The following is a 24486-nucleotide window of genomic DNA, read 5'->3' on the forward strand; positions in this document are numbered from 1 at the left end:
CTGTAGTTTTAATTAAAGAGGCGAAAGCCCACTTCTGCCGGGTCCAGAGCAGAAACCGAGGCGCCGCCGCTGCTTTCATATCAAGTTATTATTTTTCTTTTTAAACACTCTCGCCCACTTTCTGGTCACGTTTCTTTAAATTGACACCAACTTCTGCGGTGGACTGAACAAACTGCTCAGGCTGAGGAGTCAGGGGAGGACCGGGTCGCAATCACACAACATTCAACGACAATAAACGCCTCGATTCTGGTTTAACGAATGTAACTATTTTTGTTAATACTGTAACAATATTGTAAAATGGACTCGACGTGCAACAGCTGGAAATAAGTCAACATCTGGCAACATAGCAGATGCAGTTTGCACCAATTTTTAGGTCATTTGACTCCTCTTCCAAAGCACAAATGATAGAATAATGTGGATGACTCAAATATCTCTGAAGCACCGCCTTTCTGTGGGCAGATAGCCAATCACACTCAAAGATGATGGTATAAGGTCCGAAGATTTCCTATGTAGAATTTTCTGATTTAAAAAAAACCAAAAAAAAACCAAAAAGGAATTATACTGTGGAGCCTGCGTCTACTGTTACTTGACCTCTGACCCCGGCACATACACACAACCTCTCCATCATTCTCGTTCAGTTATTAAGGATGAAATCCATCCTGACTCAGCAGGAAGCAGGCTACACCCTTTCAGAACACACTCCCTGATTTCATCTCCAAATCTCACTGAATATTCTTCACGTTTTCTCCAGCTGCTCCAGGTTCACTCGCGTCATGTGACTCTCACACGTCAACATGAGGCTGGTCGTCAGGGTCGTCGGGCGGCTGACTCGCCGAGCACACACACACACACACACACACACACACACACGAGGGTGTCTAGGGGTGTATTGACGCTTGTCCCATCAAAAATCAGACTTTTTGTCAGACATCTGAGGGCTCATTCCTGTTTGCATTATTAGAATTTATTGATATTTATTAACATTATGTATATGTATGTATGTATATATTATTCATTATATATAAACTGTATATATATTAGCATTTATGAACAGTATCTGACCTCAGAGCTTCAGCAGCAACTGTAAAAATACTCAAATTGATCTGTAACATTGATCTTCTATTGTTTCTTTTTTTTAACATTTGGATGTTATTGAAAATATTATCATTTTATCCATTCAGGAGTTTTCTACCACTTGTTTTTTCTTAAATTTGGTTTTTCTGTTGGTGAGGATAAAAATTCAGCAATTGCAGGGTTTGCATCATGTGACCACAGAAACGCCGACACACACAAACACACACACACACACACACACACACAGGCTCTGGATATTAGGATTATAATCTCAGCAAAAAAAAAAGACTGTGCTGCAGTTTGAAATGAAAATGATGAAATTCATAATGAAATTTATTAGATTCTTTTATTGATTTTTTTTTATTAAAACAGATCACATAACGCAGAAACGTTCAAATGATTTTATTTAGTCAGACAGAAAAATGAAAATTAAGACACAACCGGAGACACTCATGACTGACGCTTCTCTCTCGAAATCTGGTCCTAATCAAACCCCGCAGATGACTTTGACCCCCGCCCGCCCCGCCCCTTTAATTTTCCCCGGTACGTTTATTAAGCGCGCGCTCCGCCTCTCAGGTCACACACCGGCTGTAATCCGGTTTCACGGTGAAAACGGCGAAAAAAGGAGTGTATGCGCGCGCGCGTGTGTGTGTCAGAGAGAGAGAGAGTGGGAGAGAGAGCTTTACATTTACAGGCGCGCATCGCAGCAGTAAATTGCGCCTCGCAATTGCGTGAGGACGGATCCAGTTTGGACCCGAAGTTGGGGAAAAAAAAGAACCGAACCCAAAACTAAACAATAAAAAGGTGTGAGGAAGAGCGGCCTTCTCCCCCTCCTCACCCCACCCGTCACCCCCTGTGGGCTGACCAAGAGGAGAAAACGAAACTCGGATGTTGATGGAGACGCAACAAAAACAAAATGTGGCGATTTGACTTCAGTAAAAAGACATTTTTTAAATAAAAAATGCGTTGTAATAATAACAAAAAATGCAAATTGGCACATTAAGAAGTTATTATATTGTGACAGAGTGGGCCTAGTTGTTTTGTGGGGTTTCCATGCGTCGAAAACGCATCCATTTTTATTTTTATTCCATCTGCTGTTTTTATTGTGGAGTGTGTGTGCGCGCGCGCGTGTGCTGGGGGCATAAACCAGTTCATCCTCTTGATTGATGATTTAATTAGCCATACAGTGGCGATCTGCGCGAGGACAGGACACCAAATCATACTTTATTTACATAACCAATCAGCGCGCTGCGGGGGCGGGGCCTCCTCGCTCTCTGTCCCTCTACCTCCCTCGACCTCCCTCTCTCTCTCTCTCTCTGTGTCTGTCTGTCTCTCAGAAGCGTCTTTAACGAACACGCGCTCGACCTGTCCCGGAAAAGTGGCGCAAAAGCCCCAAATCAGCAGCACGAGTCGAATCTAAAATCAGTGTGTTGTTGCTGAGCCACCTCTCGCCCACCACCCCTCATGAGTAAAGCCGAATGATGTGATGGATGGTTCGTTTCTTTTTCTGACGGGGGGGGGGGGGGGGGGGCGCATAAAAGTGTGATCGCGTGCAGGAGTTTATGCAGCTGCGCGCGACAAACTGAAAATTGACAACATCCAAAAAAAAGTGACACGGTGTGGTTTTAAACAAGTTTCACCATCATGCTAATAAAAATTAAAAAAAAAATAAAAATAATGATAATAATGATGATGACGATGATGATAATAATGAAGATTCAAGCATCCCCAAACCTGCACGTGTTTGATGATGAAGAGCGCGAAGAAGAGGAGTCCGTGTAAATCCCGCAAACAGACACAGAGAAGCGGCAACAACATCCCTTCATGATTGCGGCCGCTGTGGACGCGCTCCAAGTTTTCTCCCCCCCCAAACACACACACACACACACACACACACACACACACACACACACACACACACACACACACACACAGGGGGAGAGAGAGAAACTGTCGCCTGCTCTTTTGCTCCGCTTCGACATAGTTGCTTTCCCTCAAAAAGAGATAGAGAAAGAGAAAGAAGAGTGAGGGGACAGGAAAGACGGGAGGGGGTGAGGTGGAGAGAAAGAGAAGGAGGAGGAGGAGGGGGGGCTTCATGTTCAACCCAGAAGATGCTCACGTTTGGCTCTCCTCAATTATCCCCTCCCGTGAAGATAGGTGGCGTGCGTTTCAGGGGGCTTCTCCTCCTCTGTGTTCCACGGCAAAGAAAAGGAGGTGGAAAGAAAAAAATGTCATTAGAAGAGGCGTAACACGTCAGTCCCTACCCAGGTTTGTTTCCTGGAGTGGGTGTAAGACATCAGTTGTAAACCTGCCCTAGCAGGAACAGCGGTCCCTCCCTCCTCCCAACTATTTCCAAGGCTTTTATTTCTAAGGCTTTATCATCACCGGTGGAAACGGATCCGCTCACCGACGCGCTCCGGGATCCAGTTCGTCTTCCCCGCGACTCCTAACGCGCCTCGCGGGCCCCCTCCTGCATCTAAACAAGGTAGGTCAGCCTCCTCTTTTTCTAAATTTCCACTTTTTATTATTTTTTAAAATCGGGAAATTCGGAAAAAATATTTGGAGGTTCAGCGTGCCGGAGTTGGAACTTTGTCTTACCTGCGCAGGTGGAGGAAGGTGCGCTCGTTTTATTTATTTTTTTCGATTCCTTTTTCACCCCCCCTTCCCTGCCTCCGCGGTGCTCCGCTGCCGGGGAGCGGGGCTGTTACTTTCGCCCCGACCACGCCGCTGTCCTCGGAGGAAAACAGGCGCTGTGCATCCGTGTTGTCCTCCGCTCGGAACCCCGCACAAACCACCCCGCAAACCTCCGTTTGGGCTCGTTCTTTGCGTCACTTTTCTCACCTCCGTTCTTTATTATCTGCGGAAGGTTTTTTTTTTTCTTTTCTTTCTTTTTTTTTTTTTTTACTAATTTTCTTCTCCGACGGGTGAAGTTTTAATCTTCTCTGTTGCCGCTGAACAAAAATAAAACACACTAAAATCCATGTTTACAATTTTGCGCCCCTCCTAAAAATGAAAACGAGAAAAGAGATTTAATTAAGCAAGTTGCGGCGTGGAGGGGGAAAAAGTTTTGCGGCTGATTCGTCAGTGCGGCTGTGAGATAAATGGAAGACGCGGACCTTCCTCCACCGTCCTCCTCTCGCTTTCACACTTTCTTCAGCTCACATTTGTGCGCTCTGCTGTCCGGATCCGCTCACTAACCTCCGCATTGTCGGCCGCCCCTCTCTCCCTCTCTCCCTGCGTGTGTGTGTCTTTCCCAGTCAGATATCAAGCTGAAATCAAGGAATTGGGTCCATGCGAGCTGCCATCTGATCCCACACACACTTATCAATGAAGCACGAGATCATGGCGGATGGCCCGAGGTGCAAGCGGCGAAAACAAGCCAACCCGCGCCGGAAAAACGGTAAGAAAAGAGCGCCTGATCAGCGGGAGAATGCTGGGATGGAAGCCTGGCGTGGAGCTCTCCACGACGGCTCGGGGTGTGTGTGTGCGCGCGTGTGCGTGCGTGCGTGCTGAGGGGTCCTCGCCTTTCCTTCCTTTCACATAACGAGGACCGTTATCCGGGAGGGAAAGTGCGCGCCGGAGCGCCGCGCGGGCCTGTTGGAATGCTGAGAAACGAGCTGCGGGAGATTCGGGAAACTTGTGGATGTTTGGAAAGTTGTGCCCGGACACGAGGCGCCACGCGGGGACTGTGTGACGGCCAGCTTGCGTGACCGTCCGGTGCGGGTCGCAAACCCTCCCCCCCCCCCCACACACACACAAAACTCGTGACTCGAGTTGTGATTTTAATCCACGCGTGATGTTTTTTGTCTTCCCGTGGGCCTCCGCGCCACCTGCACGAGGTGCATTTTACCTGATCTCTTTAATTTCCTCTTCTTTTTTTTTGCTGAACTTTGTGTCCGAGCGCGTGACACCTCCGATAAGGGCTGGATTTTAATTGGCTCTGCAGATTTTCCTGCTTTTCTTCCTGCGATTGACCGAACAGACCCAAACGTGCGCTGACATTTCGTGATTATTCCAAACGCGATCTGAAGCCGTGCGTGATAACAATATTTTATTTATCAGCATTATTAAATATAAAAGAAGCCCTCGCGGGTGATTCGTCTGGATCAGATTTCATTTATCGATCTGGCAGCAATCGATAGCAGACGAGCATTTTGTTGCGCGCGAAGCACGCGGATCTGGAGGTTTCCTGCTCATATTTCATATTTTCGGAGGCTGACCACCTGTTTCATGCCGCGTTTGATAAAATAAAAATAAAATTCACACCCAGAAACGGTGACGAGTCCTTTGGCAGAACACTCGCGGATTTATTTATTTAAGCAGCTATAAAAAGCAGTCAGAAATATTTATTATTTTAGATTTCATTCCAGAATCTGTGCGATAACCTCCTGCCCCCCCTCCCCTCCCCCCTGTTTGCTGTCCTCCCCCCTGGGAATGCGGAGGCTTATTGAGGCTTGGCCTGTCTGTGCAGGGATGGACACGCACCCATCCTTTTAAAAATGTTTTCCTAAGCTCCAAACCAAAGAAAACTCACACCTAATTTCTCCATTTTAAATATACCCTCTTCTAATTTTGCTTTAATTGTATTATATTTTTTTGGAGGGGGGTATTTTGAATGATAATTGGATCTTTCTCTGGTGAGTTCTGGCTTGACGATATTTAAAAAAATAAATAAAAAGAAAACGGGATGAAATTATATTTTACCCTCCCTGTCGTCCTCTCTCATCCTGCTCCCCACTGTTAACCCACGACAGACTCCCCTCACCACCACCTCCTCCTCCTCCTTCTCCTCCTCCCCTGGCGTGAAACCTGATCTCGGCAGCGTGAGGCGTTTGAGAGTTTGGCCCTCGCCAGGTGTTGCTCCTCTCATCCAGCTGTGACACAGGGAGACTCCGGCCTCCTCCCCACAAAACATCTCCCCTTTATTTTCAAACGTTTGCTCAACGTGTATCTCGGAGTTTTGATCAGGACGTAGAGAGCGAGACGCAGATATTTCGGAGCGGGTGTTTTCCGTGCTGGGAGGATGTACGGAGGTCGTGATGGACCCTGAGAAAAGCGGCAGGATTACATAATCTGGGACAGCAGAGGAGGAGAGAGAGTCTCTGGCTGCTGGAGTTTGATACAACAGCCTGAATGTGATTATTTGGCCTATCACACGTTCATGCTGAAGCTGTGCGTGTGTGTGTGTGTGTGTGTGTGTGTGTGTGTTGGGGACTGGACAATGCCACATTTCTGCCAGTCCGAACAATTTGTCCACTTCTATTATTCCTCTGCTTTTTTCCAAAGTTGAGCAGAAAATGGGGGGGGCAGGATCAGGGTTTGGTGGGTGAGTCAGGGTGAGCGGGGAGGGGGAAGACAAGTTGCTCCCTGTCTTCCTCCCCCAGCTCCTCCCAGATTTTACCACTATGCAAAATGAGTGTGAGAAGGAGAAGAATTGAGTGTTTCATTTACATGTTCGTATTGTCCAGAGTGGAGCGGAGCATGTGCGTGAGTGTGTGTGTGTGTGTGTGTGTGTGTGTGTGTGTGTGTGTGTGTGTGTGTGTGTGTGTGTGTGTTGGCGACACTTGCTCTCCTGAGCAGTTGGGGGTGAATTTGGGGGATTATTTGGTCGTATTGGTTACGTCCCCGCAGCGTCTCCGTGAGGCCTCTGGTTATTTCCTGAGGTGTCGATGGCTGGGCATAGAAAAAGGGACAGACGTTTCCGAGGTGGTCGGGATTTTGGGCGTCTGGCCTGTGTGACAGTGTGAGCGGACGCTCCCCCCATGGGTGATGCTGTCTTATTTATTTTATTCGATCTGTCCGATAAAACCCAGAAGGCCTGCGGAAATTCACATGATTCTGTTTCATTCGGAGTTGGATGCGACCACCATGCTCCATTCCTCTAATATGTCCTTTCAAAGGAATTAAATAAGGAATGAAATCAGGAGTGAAGCTCCACACACATTTAGGCTCTTTGATAAGGCAGATAAAAGCAGATATTATATCGGGTGCTTGAGGACTCCCACCCCTCCACACACGCATTTCTGTCTAAAATAAGAAAATTGTTAATGATCATCTCCGTCACCTCCGTCCGCTTGGAAAACCAAAAGCATTTTTGACACATTTTTATCTTTTTTCCCTCCGTCCGCCGTCGTGCCTGTGTGAAGATATTTTGTTCGCCTGGCGGCCACAGAACACACACTCGGCCCGGACCCCTGACACCGCGGGTCTTTGGAATGCCTTAGGTACGATTTCACTTTCGCTCACATCAATGCTGACCTGAATGCCTTTCATATCTGATCCGCCGTGTCTCCCCTGGTAAACATCCCCCGGGGGGAGAACAAAAGAAAAAAAGCAGCTCTCTTCTTCTTCTCCTTCTTCCTTCTTCTCCCTCTTAATCACAATTCAGCCCCCTTTCGCCGCCAGCAGCAGGGCCGTGCATTTGCATTCAACATCAGAAAAAAGGGAGATGAAAAGGGGGGGGGGAGAGAGAGAGAGAGAGAGAGAAAAGAGGAGAGGAAGGAAAGAGGGAAAAAATAGAGGCAGTAAAGGGTGGGTGTGTGGTGGAGAGGAATAACTGGGGTGTTTGTGGTTGTTTGTTGGTCGTCCCCTGGTTACAAGCCTTTTATAGCTTCTCTACTAGAGCAGGGACCCCGGCACCCCCACACACAGATAGTGTTACAAGATGGCCCGGCTCTGTCTGCCGGGGCTGCAGAGTGTGGAGCAGGTGCCCTGACAACTCTGAACCTGCCGTCAACACAGGCGACCAAAATGACAAAACCACACTGATTCAAGTGTCGGCGTAGCGCACGCGTCTGAGATATTTTATCTGGAATATTCCGTTCACCTTATTAAATGTTAGCGGGCTCTGGTGCAGCCATGAAAAGCGTTGGTGTGGTCCGTGTGCGATGTTCCATCCGTTCATCGCGAGAGATTGTTACATTTTCATGGTGGCTCCATCTCAAATTGACCAAATATCCGACGTGCAGCCTCGCCGCTGACGTTCCCGACAACCCTACACACTCGGATGCTTCGATATCTTCATCATCTCATTCCCAGGCTGGATGTATGCAAATCCTAAGCAAAGATGGGGAAGCTGTGGGGAGTGGGGGTCTCTTTAAATGGCATCATGTGATGTGGATTCCAGCTTCCTTTCTTTTCCTCACCCAGAACTTTTTTCCTTTTTGGTTAAGAAGAGGGATTATCGGTACACCTTCCCTCCCTGGCCAAGCTGCGCAGGATTTAGGCAGATTTACTTCAGCAAACACCTTTGGACACTGATGTGTGTGTGTGTGTGTGTGTGTGTGTCTATGCGGGAGGGGGGGTCTGTTTGCAAAAGAGACCTTTTGTTCATAGAGTTTGTGAATAATTCCGGCCGTGATGTCAACCCCCGTGTTTTTGGTCAAACTCGGTCTTAACTCTTTGCTTCTCGGGGACCCGCCTCTTTGCCCAGAATTCCCAAATCCGTAATATTTAGAAGAAAGTTAGCAGGTTAATTGTTCTCAAAGTAGCTGTAAAAATGCCGTCACAGCTGAATTTTATTGGGGTTTTATTTATGTGAAGGTCGCAGTTTAACGTGATTTTGATAATGAGTGTTTAACGCCAACGTGGCGTGGATCGTGTTTCCAGAACACTCGTGAGGTTGATGCGGCGGATCAGTGGGTGGTGGCGCTGCAGACCTGCTATCGTGCTTGGGTCTTCAGCTCTTAGAAGCGCGACGGGGCTGCCTGAATCTGATGCGAACGGACTGTAATCAGGATTTCATGGAATCTAAACCGGTATTATATTTGTGCTTTGGCTGTTTCTGAATTTGGTGTAAATGTCTGAAATGTAGCTCGCTCCTGTCGGGGCCCCATGCAGAACTTGCGGTGTATTAGAGGTGATGCACACACACACACACACACACACACACACACACACCGCTCCTGCCAAGAGCCGTTGCCTGACTAACACCCAGGCATGAATCAGCCAATCGCGAGCCAACTCTGTCCCTGTGACTTCCCTTTATGTTTAAACGGCAATAACGAGGTATCGTCTGTAAACAGTGTGACATTCCGGGTGCCCGTTTTGGCAGAGGCCATGTTTTTTTTAATGAACTGTTGCTCCGAGAGCTTCCGTGATCGCATCTTCACGATAGCGACGTTTAATTGAGCTAATTCGGCTCGAGCCGTGTGGATGAGCTCCTGTGAGGTTCTTCTTGCTCCGAGATGGAGAGTGATGAAGCGGAGGGGACAGACTCGAAGGTGGCAGCGTTCTGCCTGTCAGAGCCTCCCCACCTCCCTCCATCACCTCCTCCTCCCTAGATTTGACAGGTTGTATCAACCCCCTCCTCTTTGTGCGACACGCTAACTAAAGTTGTAGTCAGATGTTTTTCTCCTGGTTGCCTGACTTTATTTCACGCCTTTCTGCTTGTTTTCTGTTTTTGTGCCTTGTTTTTTCGCGTCTGTTTTTTTTCTTTCTTTCTCTCTGCAATTTTGACAAATAAGAAAAGAAAGCAAACACAGAAATTGAAACTTCAGTGGTCCGGCAAATAATCGCATGCATTTGGACTTTTCATTTACGTGTGTACACTCTTTACGCTAAGCCGGCATGTTTTATGCATGGCGTATGCGATTGGGAGGGGATGCGTTTGGAAATATCATGCCTCATTTGAGTCTCCCTCGCGTGAAAATGCAAAGTCTTTATTCGGGCCTCATCCCTTCCATCTCTTCCTGCTGTTTGCACTTATTCAGTCACTGCGTCGCGTCTCGGCTGCGACTTTCTCCCTACGTTTGTGTCGACTTTTGCGAGGGAGTCTGGGCGCGACAGACGACAGGTTGCTGAGCAGGTGTAAACTTTCCGAAGTGAACAGCAGCAGCGGCGGCGGAGGCGAGAAACAAGTTTGAGGACACCTTCAGGAACAATGTGTGCATGTGGACCACGGGTGTGAAATGTGGCTTCAGAGGAGGTTTTTTAAAAAATGTTTCACTGTTTGTTTGAGCCCGATCGCACCATTTGTCCTCTTTATGGCGCGTTATCTGTCATGTTCGGGGAACTCGCCACAGTCGGATCTTTGCTTTCAGCAAACAGGCTCGCATCTTAATCTAGCAACAAAGACGCAGATAAAGATCAGATCGAGAGAAGAAATGCGGCACAGCTGGGTCCAGCGCGTGTGTGACATCCACCATAAATCTGCCCGCTCATGAAAAGAAACACAACATATAGAAGCGACAGCGGGCGCTCATGAAAGGCTTGTTTTTGCTATAGAGATGATGCTGCAGAGCGAAAGGGTTGGAAGCTACTTCCAGTTCTGAACACGGAGATGTGGGCACATTCAGAAACACACACACACACACACGCACACACGCACCCACACACTTTGATGTATGTTTGATTGTCGGGTGGAAGAGCTCTCCTGGCAAGGCCGAGGCTGCGTGGAACAATCAATAACAGATCGGCAGATTAGGGTGTGGTGACATCTGGAAACGGCGACCCTTTTCCCCCTCTTTTGCCGCCCGCCGCTCTACCTTTCATTCAGCATTATAGAACATGCTATTTGATCAGTGCTCGCTTCTCTTACTGCGGTTCATTATTCAGGAGGCGTCCCGCTTCTCCCTCTCTGTCTTTGCCACCTAAGTGCGCCCCTCTCTTCCCTACCCCCTCCCTCCGCCGCTCCCCACCCAGCCCTGCGTGGAAGTAAATTCAGATGTGCTATCTCGCTTTAATTGCAGCCGATTGCCAGGCGAGATTAGGATGAAATTAGGTCATTTTGCGGTTGCACAAATCTTCGTTCACTTCCAGGCTTTCATCTCGCCGTTGATCAAGCACCTTCCTAACTGGAGGCTGCTGGGAAAAGAGGAAATGGTCAAAAATTACGCTCCTGCCTCGTTGTTATTCCCAAATACATTTAACCTTTGGCAAAAGTGAGTCAAGGAGAGCTCAAACATGGAGACGAGGTGCACTCGCATGTGTGTGTGTGTGTGTGTGTGTGTTCAGGGTCACATCTTCTCCTTCAAATGTCATCTGTGCTGCAGTCAGTCGACATGTGAAGCAAAACTCTGAGAGGTAAAGTCACGTGTTAATGAGTAGTGACGGCGGAGAGAGACCCCCCCCCCCCCTTCCCCCCCTGAACTCTGGTGTCCCGCCGCTGTCAAACAAACACCTTCTCAGGTAGAGATGAAGGGTGATAATCACGGCGACATGCTACCCCAGCTCCTGCAGAACCTTAGTTTGGGGTCTTATTGACGATGTCTCAACGTGAGGGCGGCTGGAGCTGCTGAGTGTTTCCTGACCTACAAACGTTGTAGGTCAGATCCAAGACCCAGATTAGATCCCGTGACTCAGCCTCTCTGATCCAGGGCGTTCCCGTATGACTCGCGGACCTGCAGCAACTTCATTTTTTTGCATCACATTTGTTTTCAGCGTTAAGATGCAACTCTCCAGATGTTTAGCAAAACCCGTTCGGATTTTCACATGAATTCAAATCAAATCAAAAACACACCACCTCTGCATTAGAGCATATACTGTATGTGTAAGTAAATTCCACATCAGGTGGTGATTCTGTGTCTCACCTTTTTATTCCTGTTTACGATCAGTGTCGGAGCTGGATGCTGTTCCAGTTCAGCCAGAAGTTGTTTCTGCCTTCCTCTACTTTCATCCATCCCACCCGTCAGTCGGCCCGCTCTAATTACTTCTCCCCCCACCCAGGGGAAGCTACTTCCTTATCGCCTGGCCGTCTTGCTTCAGCATTCCTCAGATAAAGTCCCCACCACTTTGTTATTCTTACTACTTAGGGGTATTGGAATTAGCATGTCCATCAAAGCAGACCTTGTACTCTGAATCTTTTCTCACACTCCCCCCTCAAGACCTTATCAGCGGTCGTACATTACGGGCTGAGAAATGGGACGTGTCCGCGGGCTGCAGAGGTGAATAACGGACAAAAGGTGTGCGGAATCAAAGGATGCAAATGTGCTGCGCGCAGCTCCGCGTGTCCAAAACGCCCTGCTCCACAAGCGTTCCCGCCCGTACAGAGCAGCAGCGGCGCTCCATCCAGGCGCCTTCCGTATGTTTCTCAGCAGCCAACCGCCACCGCTGCCTCCTAAACTGGCAATCACAGCATCCCATAATGTTATTACTTTTCATAATTAGTAACAGCAACACTCATTCCACCACTGGCGGAAAGGAGTATTCCTTAGTAATTAAGGTAATGAAATATTCATTTATGCTACCTTTTCAGCCGTCTCACAAATGAGCCAGCCGGGCTTAATGTCCGCCATGACTCTGATTTTATTATGATGGCAGCAGACGGGCACATCTGCAGTTCGCGCCCGTGCTGACGGCCGCAGCGGAAGCTAAGGGGCGCGACAACGCCAGTAGGGACGTGTCCAACCAGGCCGCATCCAAGCGGTGTCGGGTCAGGACTCGGTGTGGCTGGAACTGTCCCGGGTCAGAGGTGGAGACATGTCAGCGGTTCGCTGCATTAGCGTCTGCAAATGTTGCATTTCTTGTTCTCCTTTTATCAAGCGGTGGACTCAGCGTTAACGGGAAGCCTTTGGCCTTTCCTCCTGCCGTCCTGCTCTGGTGGGGGGGGTGGGGGCGGGGGTGAAGGGGCGCACGGCGAGGACTTTGCGATGAAACTTTTATTGAATGTGGCTGCTCCAGTTCTGTCGCTGCGACGTCACAGCGACCCCCCCCCCCCCCTTCCCCACCCCATTTACTCTGATTAAGGTTGTTTTTATTCATTTCTGAGTGTGCACTGTTTTTAACAGCCGTGGAGGATTTTCTTTCACACCTTTCTCTCTGCTCCTATCTTCTTTCTTTTCACTTCTTTGCCATCCTCCCTCCTTCTGTCTTAATCTTTCTTCTCCCTGCCTCCCCCCGCCACGCCTCTCCTCCCTCAGCTTTGCATGTGCTCTGATGGGCTGATGGCCGTTTCGACAGGGGCAGCATTGAGGTAAAACGGTGTGACGGCAGAGTTTTGTTAAGCCGAGAACAAAGGCTGGGAGATGCCGGGCCGGGCCATTGTCCCGGCTCCGTGTTGGCCCTGACGCAGTTCTGCAGGATTTAATGCTCTGTTTACCTCCAGCCAATCACCGCTAACATTCAAAGAGGAGCTTCTTCTTTTCACCTCGGGAGAATTTAAGGAAGATCCATTAAAAAAAAAACTGCAGCTTTGCTGGTAGCAGAGTGATTCAGAGAGATTGAGGAAGCTGCACTTATTCCTCATTCTTCTATTTTCAGAACGCCGCGGCGAAAGAAAACGCATTTGGGGTTTACTTTAGAAATGGAACAGCTCACGTCGATCAACACCACTTACACCAACGATGACCGGATCAATTTTATACTGCCTGCGTTTGTGTGTGTGTGTGTGTTTGTGTGTGTGTGTGTGTGTGTGTGTGTGTGTGTGTGTGTCTGGTCCGTTGGAGTTCCCCTGCACGGTCTTTGGGCAAACTGAAAGCAGCGCTCAGTGGGATTAGAGAATGAGTGCTGCTGGGGGCTGCAGAGGGTGGAGGACCCAGCACAGGAGCATTCTGGGAGTTTTCATCTGCGGCGGTCTTTGCAGGCCAAAACAAAAACTGACCTTATCCCAAAATTTCAGTCTGGGGATTTTAATCTTAAAGTGCCTTTAAAATAAAAATGATTGCTTGCTCGTAATAAAACCAAGATTCTCGGAGTATCGAAGAGAAATCAGCTCCTGCTATTGCTAGTTTTCATTGGATCGGATGGAAAAATGGATCCCGAAACTGAATCATTGAACTTCGCTGAATTGTTGTGTAAAATGAGCCAGAAAAGCTGGAGGACGAATGGTGTCGTCTACGTTCTCCTCGTGAAGTCATGTTGTTCAGAAGTGTCTGATCAGTTTAGAACCTCAGCACCTCTCAAAAAGTTTGAACAGTTGTTTTGGTCGCTTTGATTTACCTGATGTTTGTCTTCGCTCTTCGTCTTTTCCCCCACCATCTTTAATTGCTTCTTAAATTTCACAACCGAATTCAAGCACGTGCCCCCTCGATGGCGATGTGCTAATGCCAGCGTTTCATTGGCTGTTCTGTGTGTGGAACTTTTACAGACTATCGGCGACGCAACTGCGAAGTTTCAGGAAACGAGGGCCGTAAAGTGGGTCGAAAAGCGCCGTCATTGAATCAAATGATATTTTCACGAGCGCGTAAAGATTATGAGTCGGTTCCTGTAGCGCCCATCTGTGCTTTCATTTGCTCGGCAGTTAAATGCCGAGGCTGATAGACGGAGCGAGGGATGACTTTGATTCTTCACAATACTTTGTTAAGGTCAAAAGAGAAATGCCGACGGGCAGAGAGAGCGAATAAAACCCGACGCATCCTGGCTACGCCTGCTGTCTCTGCCATTAACGGGTTAACCAAATTAAGCAATTTGTCAACCTGCAAACTCGGGCTACACAAACGCTTTCTCTCTCTCTTTTTTTTTTGGGTAAAACAATTACGAAATTACAGTAGATAAAAACTGAGCAGCGGCAGTATTTATGCAATCAACATAACCAAGAAACAAAACAATTTAATGTGGAAAAATCATCATTCATCTGCATTATAATTACTTCTCTTTCACATCTACGGGGACGGTTAATTAAAATTGTGATTAAATGCGTGCGCGCCGCCTAACATGTCTTCCCCCTAAACAGGTGCTACAGAATTTAAAAGTAAAGAGAAAAAGCTAATTAGCATTGGAAATTGAGAAATTGCCTGCAAGAATCAGTGTTAATTTCACTCACTGATGAGGTAATTTATAAAGGGGGAGCTGAGGAGTATGTGCAACAAGAGAGATTGCACTCCCCCCCCCCCCCCCCCCCCCCCCGTCTCCCCCCTGCGTTTGCAGCATGCAGGTGAGGCTGTTTGGAAAATATTGAAGCTGTTTGGCATTCGTTCGGGCTCCCAGCACAACAGAGCTCTTCCCGCACGGGGAAGCAGACAGGAAGCGATCAGGAAGCAGAGGTTTATCCAGGTGTGAAAGCACACTGCTCCCCACACGCGAGAGATAAATCGTGCAGTTCTGGGAGGTTCAGTGTGGGATCAGGAACACGAGGATGGCTGAAGTCCGGTGGTCAGGACATGAAAATAAAAGCTGCTTTTGTATCATTGGTCTCGTTAGAAACCAAAAAAAAGAGCTGATTAGTGAATTCTGATGACTTCTCTCATTGTCTTTCCTTCCCTTTTCCGCTAAACTACTTTAAAATAGGTTGGTAGCATCGGTAAATGGATTTCCTCTAGTCTCACTTCTTCAAATATGGGAGGATTAAACGGAAATTACAAAATTTCCACTGTGAGGTGTCAACATGAGAAAGTTAACAACAAACCGAGGCCGTGCTGGTTCCTGAGGGCCGAGGAGCGGCAGGAACACTCCCAGATTTGTCCGGATCATTTGTGAATTTTCTTGGACAACCTGGCAAGTCTCCACCGGGGAGGGGTGTGGAAGGTCAGAGGTCGTTCAGCTGCTACAACACTGAGGCTGAAGTCAGTTTCATATTAACAGGAAAAGACAGAAGAAGAAGAAAAGCCAATTTGCTGAGAGTTCCTCCGTCAACCTTTCATCCCGACTGGGGCCTTTTTCTTTTCGATTAAGTCCAGTGAGCAGCACTTTACCCCCCCCCTCCACTTTTTAAGAGACTCAAAGCTGCGGCAAGCGGTGCCGCTGACACGTGAGCCGAGTTCGCGGCCGTCCTGGTTTTTAAATCCTGGGTAACGTTTGGGAGAGAGCGTCATGTCGCAGCGAGGCTTCAGCAGTGGGAACGCTGCTCGCCGCTCCCTCGTCCTCGTCCCTCGCCCCTCGTCCTCGTCCCTCGTCCCCAGTCCTCGCTCTGGTCCGGGCCTCCTCCGTCATTATTCCGTCTCTCCTCCCTCGGCCGAGTCACTCCGCTGAACAGGTCAGGCGGTAAGTGACAAGGTATTCCGTCCTTTTTGTGAACCTTCGCCAGCCTGATTGTTCAGTGCAAGTGTAGTGTAACTGAGCTGCTTGTAGCTCGCCGGAGTGTGGAAAATCAGATCGAGGACTGATCCTCCCCCCCACCTCCCCCCACCCCCACCCCCACCCCCCCGCCTGTCTCCTGCTCAGTTTTACAACAATGTGAGATAGTAAAACAGATATCCAGCTGCTCGGTGGGAGCGCCAGTGTCGGCGCCGCTGTCGCTCTCCTCACATCTCCGTTCCACCTGACAGCCCCCCTCTCGGGCTGCTCACCGTTGACACTCCAAAGTTCTGACCCGTGACCGGCGCTCGTGCGCCGTTACCACGCACCGGCTTCCCCGGGTCGGGAGGTCGAGCCGGCGAGGCCGGCGACACCGGGCGGATTCCTGGAGAGGAGCCGGTGTTTTCACAGAACCCAGCGGAGTGACTCATCCTGTCGACCAGAGGATGGAAGAACGCCGTCGTCCTCTGGAAAGAGTTTTAAGATCGTTCCAGACCCAAAAGTGGCGCCCACACGGCACAAATGTCATCAGCACCATAAAAGCATCAGCTGAAGGCCGCAGTATTTTTAGAAAATGCTCTTCTGTGTGTTTTAAGACATTCCTGGTGTTTTCGGTGCGATTTGTGACCTTGGGCGAGCTCTGACCACCGGCTGGATGATTGTCTTCCTCTGTCTCTCAGTGTTTACCCTGCGGTGCACGAGAAGCCCTCGTGCACAGTCCTGCAACGTGCTGCCGACACCCGTCAATGAAATCGATGCTGCGGCAGGTCTGCGTCTTTAATGGTCGATTCAGTGGCAGAATTTAAGGTTGTTCGGGGATTTTTACAAGTTCAGCGACCAAAGATGCAGAGGAGAGACCTCAGGCGTGGAGGGGGCGGAACCGCCAATATTGGGAGGGGAGGGAGGGCAGACGCACATTTATGTAGACAAAAAAGGAAAGCTGCAGTTTGTTTATGTGCACATAATGTGAGTGTGCACCCGCTGAAGCACTGCAAATGGGAGAAGTATGCGTGGGTTTCTCAGGTAACAGGATTACGTGGGCACATAATTGATCCATTTGGGGGAAAAATGACAGCGCTCTAAAGAGGCCTCGGCTTTGGAAATGGGAGTTTATGAAACAGGCATTCGTAAATTCAAAGGAATCAATATGTCAATTTTATTACATCTCTGGGCCAGATGGGCATTAAAGGCACAGCTCATCGCTGCGCCTCTCCGCCTGTCTCTGCTACTCTCTTCCTCTTCTCCTCCCTCCTTTCTGCCGCTGCTGCCATCCATCTTCAGCTCAGGGAGGGGAAAAAAAAAAAGCGCCGTTTCAGGTGATTTTTTCCAGGAGCCGGCTAACGGTTAGCACTTCCTATTCGAGATTTAGCGCAAAGAAGACATCAAGCCCCCGGCTGAAAGTGGCGTGTTCAGTTAAGACATGTCAGATTATTGTGAGGAGCTGAGGTTTCACCAGCTCTAAGTCTCTGAACCGCCCTGAAAAGAGGCGGGTCTTGACTCACCTTAGACACGCCCCCACCAGGTTGATTGTTCGTACTCACAAATGTTTCTCAGGCTTATCTTCGTCTTCATGCTAAGCTACTGCAGTCTGAGGGCAGTTCTTCCTCGCCCGTCCTCCGTCTCTCATATGAAGTCAACATTGTCGGTCTGCCAGTCAAAGGTCATCGGTGTCCATTTTAGCCGGCCAGATTTCGAGGAAGTGTACGTCTCAGAGGTGTCAGATATCCCCGTCAGGGCGGTGGCATCAGAACATGTTTGTGGATGCAGCTGTTGGCTCAGCACTGCTGCTGCTGTTATTACAAAGAGCAGATTTTTTCTTTTTTTGGGGGGGGGGGGGGGGGGGATTAAGCATCCCACGATTCCTTCTAAAATATTCACGTTTCTTTTAAATACATCCTGAGCTACATTTAATTAGCATCCTGCGATATAATGCAAATGAATAATGCAGCGACGACTGATGCAAACGGACAGAAACACGAGACTCCGGCGTGGTGGCGTCCGGGGGAACGAGGGAGGAGCGTCAAGAGGGAAAGGTTAAACACAGAAGAAGAGACGGACAGAAGGGACGGGGAGGAGGGGAAGAAGTACAATCGCTCCCCGCTAGTTGCCAGGATTTTCCAGTAGTTCATTTTTCCGGAGTAAGTAAATAATAAGAAGTTGGTGATGCTTGCATTTTTAATTCCAACCCTCCCCTTCCTGCCTTGTTTTTTTTTTCCCTCCCTTGTTCGGCTCACTGACTGACATCTGCTATCAATGCTAAGCAGGTGTTCCCGTGCAAACAGACTTGCCCCCCTGTTTGTGTTTCGCCGTCCCCGCCGCCGTGCACCCAAATGAGCAACGTGATTAAGAATCCTGTAAATTTTTGAAAGGAAACGGATGGCTGCCCGGCCAGAACGTAATTACACCGCCACCGACATCCGCAGCTCACCGCCGTGGCAGCCGCAGCCAAAGCAACAGCAGAGAATTAATAATATATAATGGCATCTTTCCTTGTAATTCATAAATGAAATAGAATGAAGGAGGAGTAACCGCTGATAGGTTAGCTGTTTTGGGGGGGCTGCAGGGATAATTTCCACAAATTGAGTAAGGGTGATCACCTTCAGGGCTTTTACGCAACCAGAGGAACCTTCTCCGCCCTTGAACCCTCTCCTCCATCTGCCCAGGAGAGCCAGCTCAGGTATCTGAGCTGTCAGTGAACTTCCTTCCCCTTTACCTTCAAAGACAGTTGGAACACTAAATTTCGGTCAGTTTGGCAAGCCTTTCCAGTTTGCTTTGATGTCTTTGATCTCCCGATTACGGCCGCATCCACACTGGGATACTTGGGGCGTTTAACTCTCTTTATCTGAGCACCTTTGGCCGCCGCTTCCTCCCACGGTCGTGGCTGGCAGACATCGTTTGGACGGGGAAAGGTGCACCCTCCCCCCAAACTTGCAGAGGGGAGCTGATGCTCGTCTCCTGTCCCCTCTAATCAGAACCAGAGATGTTCGCATCCTCTCTTTCGGATACAGGATAATTACCCTTCTGTGTGAACGCAGGGGCTTCGCTCTGAGACAGGGAGGGACGGAACCTCTGACAATTATATTAGTGTGTTTGCTTCCTTGTAGCGCCACCCCCACCCCTTGCTGCAGCTGAAAGTCCGGAGCTCCTGATATGAAATAATAAGGTGTAGTTATGTGTGCGGCTCACAAATGTAAGAGGACAAACAATGTTCTGCCAGCTGGGTGAAAGATCAGTGGCTTTGCGTCGCTCAGTAGGAGGAATGAGACACTGACGCCGTTCAGGTCGGTTTATTAGGTGGATTTAGCACTGAGAAGGAAGCTGCTGGTACAGAGGATGTACACGGATTTATCCTCAACGTCACCAGTTTCATCAGCGAAACTCAAGTTCGCTTTTAACTTTAGAACAAAAAGTTCAGCAGTTCTGTTGGTAAGTAGCACAGTTGGTGCACGGTCACTGGAAAGCCTTTGTTCTACATTTTAACTTTTTTTTTATTTTATTTTTTTAAAGTTTTTGCCCAAAACAAAGAATAGGAAAAGAAATCCAAATAAAAGGCCTAGTTAAAAAAAACCAAAAAAAAACATTAACACGTACTGCCCTGCAAAAAGGCTCACAATGAGAAAGCTAGCATGCAGAAACATAATCTAACAATGAGAAAGCTAGCATACGGAAACATAATCTAACAATGAGAAAGCTAGCATACGGAAACATAATCTAACAATGAGAAAGCTAGCATACGGAAACATAATCTAACCAAGCACGATTTGGCCAGGTCTATTCACCACTAACAACGGTAACAGGAAGCTCGAGAACATTGACATGTTGTAAAATGGAGGATCGTTGGGTAAAATTAGCACATTGTTAGCATGGCGCTGCGCAGTGGTGAATAATAACGTAAATGAAAGGTCGGTGAAATGTGAACAATCGGGAATGTCACGTTCGGAGACACTCTCCTCCGAAGTGAAGCTTTGCATTTGATTGGACGAGCTGATACAGTAGAGCTCTGTTGTGACAGTTGGAGCAGTGTCTCTGTGCTCGCCGTCATCAGCACGCCATGTTGTCCTCCTCCAGCTGCTGGGAGATGATTCGGGTCACCGCGGGCTGCAGGGGTGGGGAGGCAGGGGGGGGAGGCAAACTGACAAATCAAGGGGGCAATTGTGTCTGGTGCCAGTCAGTCGTAATTAAGAGCAGGATCGGGGGGTGGACGAACACATACACATACACACACACACCGACCTCAGGATATAAACACACACACTGTTAAGCTAGGCCCCTCTATAGAGAGCAGCTCACCTGAAAATAATCGCTCCGAGGGGCAGCAGGGGATGCAAATGAGGCCGGAGGTTAGCGTGGGAAAAGTGGAGCAGGGTAGCCCAGGACTAGGTGATCCTCCGGGCAGAGGGAGGGTAAGGGGGTGGTGGAGGTGGTGGAGGAGGAGGCCAGCCTCAGGAGGGACCTTTGTTTCCAACCTCCCTTTAAAAACGCACCCCCACCACTCCTCCATCACCTCCCAGTCCAGGCTGAGCACATAGAGACAGAGCAGGGATGTATGGTTTGTTTAACAAAGGGAGGGCACTGTGTGTGTGTGTGTGTGTGTGTGTGTGTGTGTGCGCGCGCGCTGAACTTAAATATGATGAAATGATCATTGTGGGACTCTGAAAGCTCCTAATGCATTCATGTATTCATTGGTCTCTCTGCTCTCTCTCTCTTTTGGGTCCTGACTTGCCGCTCGCCGCCTCTCCGACACAGGTAAGCGCTCGCTCTCCTCCTCCATGTAAACACGTCCTCACATTCCCAGCGAATTCCTCGGCTGTAATGACGGGGGGGAGGGGGGGGTTGGACACTGAAACAACACATCCTCATGAATATTCAGGCCTGGAAGCTGTAAAAACTTGTGTACGTGTGTGCACTTGGAGGACGGAGGGGTGGAGAACACCCTCCGAACAAGATGCTCAAATGTAAGAGTGCGGTTGCAACCTGTTTGGTGGCGGCCGATGCTCCTCGCGCCGTCCTCTAGACGGCGGGGTTGCTGTAGTCCCCCCTCAATCTTAATTATTATTTATTGGCACTACCTCTGGCTCTCCTCTGCCCCCTTTATCGCCTTTCTAAATAATTTCTGGGTACGAGGAGGTTTTGACGTGCGTGCCCGCTCTCGCTCATCAAAGTTTAATCGAAGCCCAGGTTTTTGGTTTTTTTCTCCAATAAAGCACACTTAAAAAATTTAGATGCAAATGATTTTGCATAATTCATGCGCTCTCCCGGTCCTTGTAGGTTTAAACATTTGCGAGGCCACCTTGATTCCAGTAATTACCTATGCCTCGACAGGCTCCGTCATGAATAAGGTATTTCCTACAAGCAGAGTCTGCGCCTGATGAGCTTTTAAAGTGGATGTACACCCAACTTGTGTATTGCTCCTCCTGCATGAGTGGCTCCAACATGCCTCGCAATCACCGTCAGGTGGGGCGGGGGGGGGGCCGGGGTAGTGCGTGTGGGCAGGGGCATGAGTGAGTGACATCACTGTCTTGCACCTCAAGGTCTGTCGCCGGCTTTTGTCCTCGTGGCCCCTGGGTTCATTCGCCTCGCCACCACGGTCGGCTCGTTCAGGGCGATGAGACCAGAGCCGACGACCCGTTCGTGACAAAAATCCCGTTTTTTGTGGGTTGGGTGGCTCAGTCCATCCGTCCTCTCCATCCCAGTATAACCATTCCATCCATCCCCTCTGCCCCAGTAGAAACCAGCCAGTTGAGCCTGTCTGAATCCAATTTTTCTCCCGTCCCCAACCCGCCTCCCCCCCGGAACTTTATCCATTTTAGTCTCAAGTGTTTCCAGTGCTCTTAATTCCACCTTTAAGCCTCCGGCTTTGAGCCTTTTTCCACACAACAAGAGGAACTCTGCTTTGCTCCCTCTTCACCTGAAGATCCTCCTAAAGCTCACCTGGCTTTGTTGGGCAAACACCCCCACCCCCCCACCCCCCAACTCCCCCTCTCATTTTTCAGAATGAAACGATCAGGTGCATCGGGTGATAATTACTTTCATTCACAGTTTGAGTTTTGACAGTCGCCTTGGAGAAAAGCCCAGGCAGGTGTGTGTGTGTGTGTGTGTGTGTGTGTGTGTGTGTGTGTGTGTGTGTGTGATTGTGGGAACACGGCAGGGAAAAAAGCAGACTGACTCCATCATCTTTACTACCCAGCAGAAGAATTAATATTTAAACATTCTAATAATAACGGAGCTCGCTGCGCGCCCACTTTTAAGCAAAGCAACAATATTTCTCACCTGAGGTAACACAATGATTTTTCATCCCGCTGTGCACAATTTCCCTCTCTGATGATCCCCCTCCTCCAACCTCCACCTCCACACTCGCTCTGTGATCCCTTTTTTCCCTCTTTTCCACGCCACAAAAGGAGGAAAAATATATATTCATGGAGATAAATATTGAAATGAATTTTCCCTGTATATGAGCGGAGGCTGCGGGGACGCACGGCGCGCTGCCTGGAGGAGCTAGCATGATTCATAAAATCCAACCTGTTTGGAGGAAAGAATGGGGGGGGGGGGTGGGTGGCGGAGGACAAACTTACGTTTTGTTTACTTTAGACTGATCTGCTGACCTTTCACCCCTGTTAACCTCGCCGGTTTCACTGAATCAGAGAGAAGCCAGCTAACGCCTGAAGTCTGATATATTTGAATTTAATAAGATGTCAGCGGGGTGGGGTGGGGGGATGATATATCGGCTCTGGTGTCAGATCAAACAAAAGAGGGTCAAAGGTGGGGGGGGATCAGGATTCAGAAAAGCCATTAAATCAGAAGTTTTTCATTGATTATCGGCCCCAATCAACTCAGCCACCCCGGTGATGTTGGCGTCCTGGCTGCTTTTTTGATTTCAAACTCTGCTTCCCGTCTCCTAAACAACAGCTGGCGACAAAGGTGTAGGTAACCGCGTGTCCCTGGGGGAGGATACAAACAAATACATCCTGAAAACTAGGGAAATTAGCCGATCGGAGGTATTCTCAGAGGGTTGAGTCTTTCCCAGCCCTGTCAGACCAAATGCATTACACATGCCTCAAGCTTTTGTAATTGATCATGAAAATGAATCGCTGCGCGGCTGCAGCTAAATTGAATGACATAAACAAGAGTTATGTGCTAAGCTTGGCTCCCCAGATTTGTTTATGTGTATCCGAGCGTGTGTGATCAGGCGGTGGAGGGGCTTTCACCTAGCACAATGCCGTTTCTTCTTCTGTTCCCTGCTCACACCTGCACACAAGAGCCGGCGCTCTTAAAAGATCATGTCGTAAGCTGATTTCGACATCTTACGCAAGGTGCCTCACCGAGGAAAGAATAGTTTGTCTGGTGCCTCGGGGCGGAGATTAAAGTCGATGCTAAGGTGTAACAGCACCTTTTTTGTTGGTAAAGACTCTCTGCCTTTGATATATGGTGTAACCCAGTGAAATCGAACAAGCTGGCAGCTAAACGATTCAAGAAAGAGCTGAATGAAATGCTTTTCCCAGAGATTTGGAAGTTCTGGTGGCAAGTGATAAAGGTGCACGTTAATGATGGAATTAAGGAGCAGAGGACAGACTGGAAGCGGCTCCTGGTCTGGGGCGGAGGAGTGAGTTCATCAGGAAGCCGAGACGAGGTGCAGCTGCTTCGACGTTTAGCTTATCGCCAAGAACGTGTGGACTGAATCTGAATGTGTCTCTTCACAAGAAACAGGTGAAGGAGAAAGAGTGGGCGGGGCATCAACAGGTTTAAAGGGTGCAGGAGTCAAGTGACACTGAAACAAGCATGTAAACCTGAAATCAGGCGTCGCTGAATTCGCAGCTTTGTGGTTTTGTGACAATGGTGCCATTGATATGTGTGTGTGTGTGTGTGTAGGGGGGGTTAACCCCCATGGGATCTCCCCTCCCCTCCATGCCTCCCCTTCCCTCCCAGGAATAAAAGAGCAGAGACTGCATCCAGTAGTCACCTTTTTTTTTCCACCTTAATTGATTCCTTTAGTAAGGGGCCCGTGCTGCCACCCCGCATTAGGGCCGTTCAGACGGGCCTCATGTCAGATTGGCCTGCCGCTCTGCATTTGTTCCCGCCGCCGGCCCGAGATGTTAGACCATCAAGAATTCAGCCCAGACTGGAAAGCAGGGGTGGGGGATTTAGCACAGTGAACATCGGAGCAGATGACTTTCACCAATTAGGCTAAATCCCCGGCTAATTTAAGGTACCTCCCTGGCCGGCTGAACTCCCACCGTGTTAAGTCACTTGTTATTTTGGAGCACGCGTTTGGTGCTGGATCCGCCTTTTCCCTCTTCTGTGTAATACAGATTGTAACTCCTTATCCGAGCACCTCAAAGGAGCCGTCAGGTGATGTTGGAGTGGACTTGAGCCTCACCTTGCGGTGAGCTCGTAGATGTTGCTCCTCAGGAATGTGGCGAGACGGTGTCGCGGCTATTTTGGTCAGCGATGTGTTCAGGCCCCCATCTGGTCTGAATCCATCCAACTGGTCTCCCAGCTGTAATAATACATCCCTGCTTCACTGTG

The 24486-nt window shown here is 49.0% G+C and overlaps 1 protein-coding gene across 5 annotated transcripts in view; it reads left to right on the forward strand.

Moving 5' to 3' along the window:
* The first annotated feature begins 3339 nt into the window (after positions 1 to 3339).
* The window catches only part of zeb2b (zinc finger E-box binding homeobox 2b), a 65694-nt gene continuing 44547 nt past the window's right edge, over positions 3340 to 24486 (forward strand). The window contains exons 1-3 of one of the 5 annotated variants that reach the window (XM_029839778.1): positions 3340 to 3559; positions 4332 to 4474; positions 7221 to 7298. In XM_029839778.1, the coding sequence (XP_029695638.1) occupies positions 4402 to 4474; positions 7221 to 7298 (151 nt within the window). In that variant the 5' untranslated portion in view covers positions 3340 to 3559; positions 4332 to 4401. The remainder of the gene's footprint in view (positions 3560 to 4331; positions 4475 to 7220; positions 7299 to 24486) is intronic. The other 4 variants (XM_029839779.1, XM_029839780.1, XM_011606401.2 and 1 more) reach the window with 4 other exon arrangements.

Source organism: Takifugu rubripes, chromosome 8, assembly GCF_901000725.2.
Source record: "Takifugu rubripes chromosome 8, fTakRub1.2, whole genome shotgun sequence".
Classification (NCBI taxonomy): Eukaryota; Metazoa; Chordata; class Actinopteri; order Tetraodontiformes; family Tetraodontidae; genus Takifugu; species Takifugu rubripes.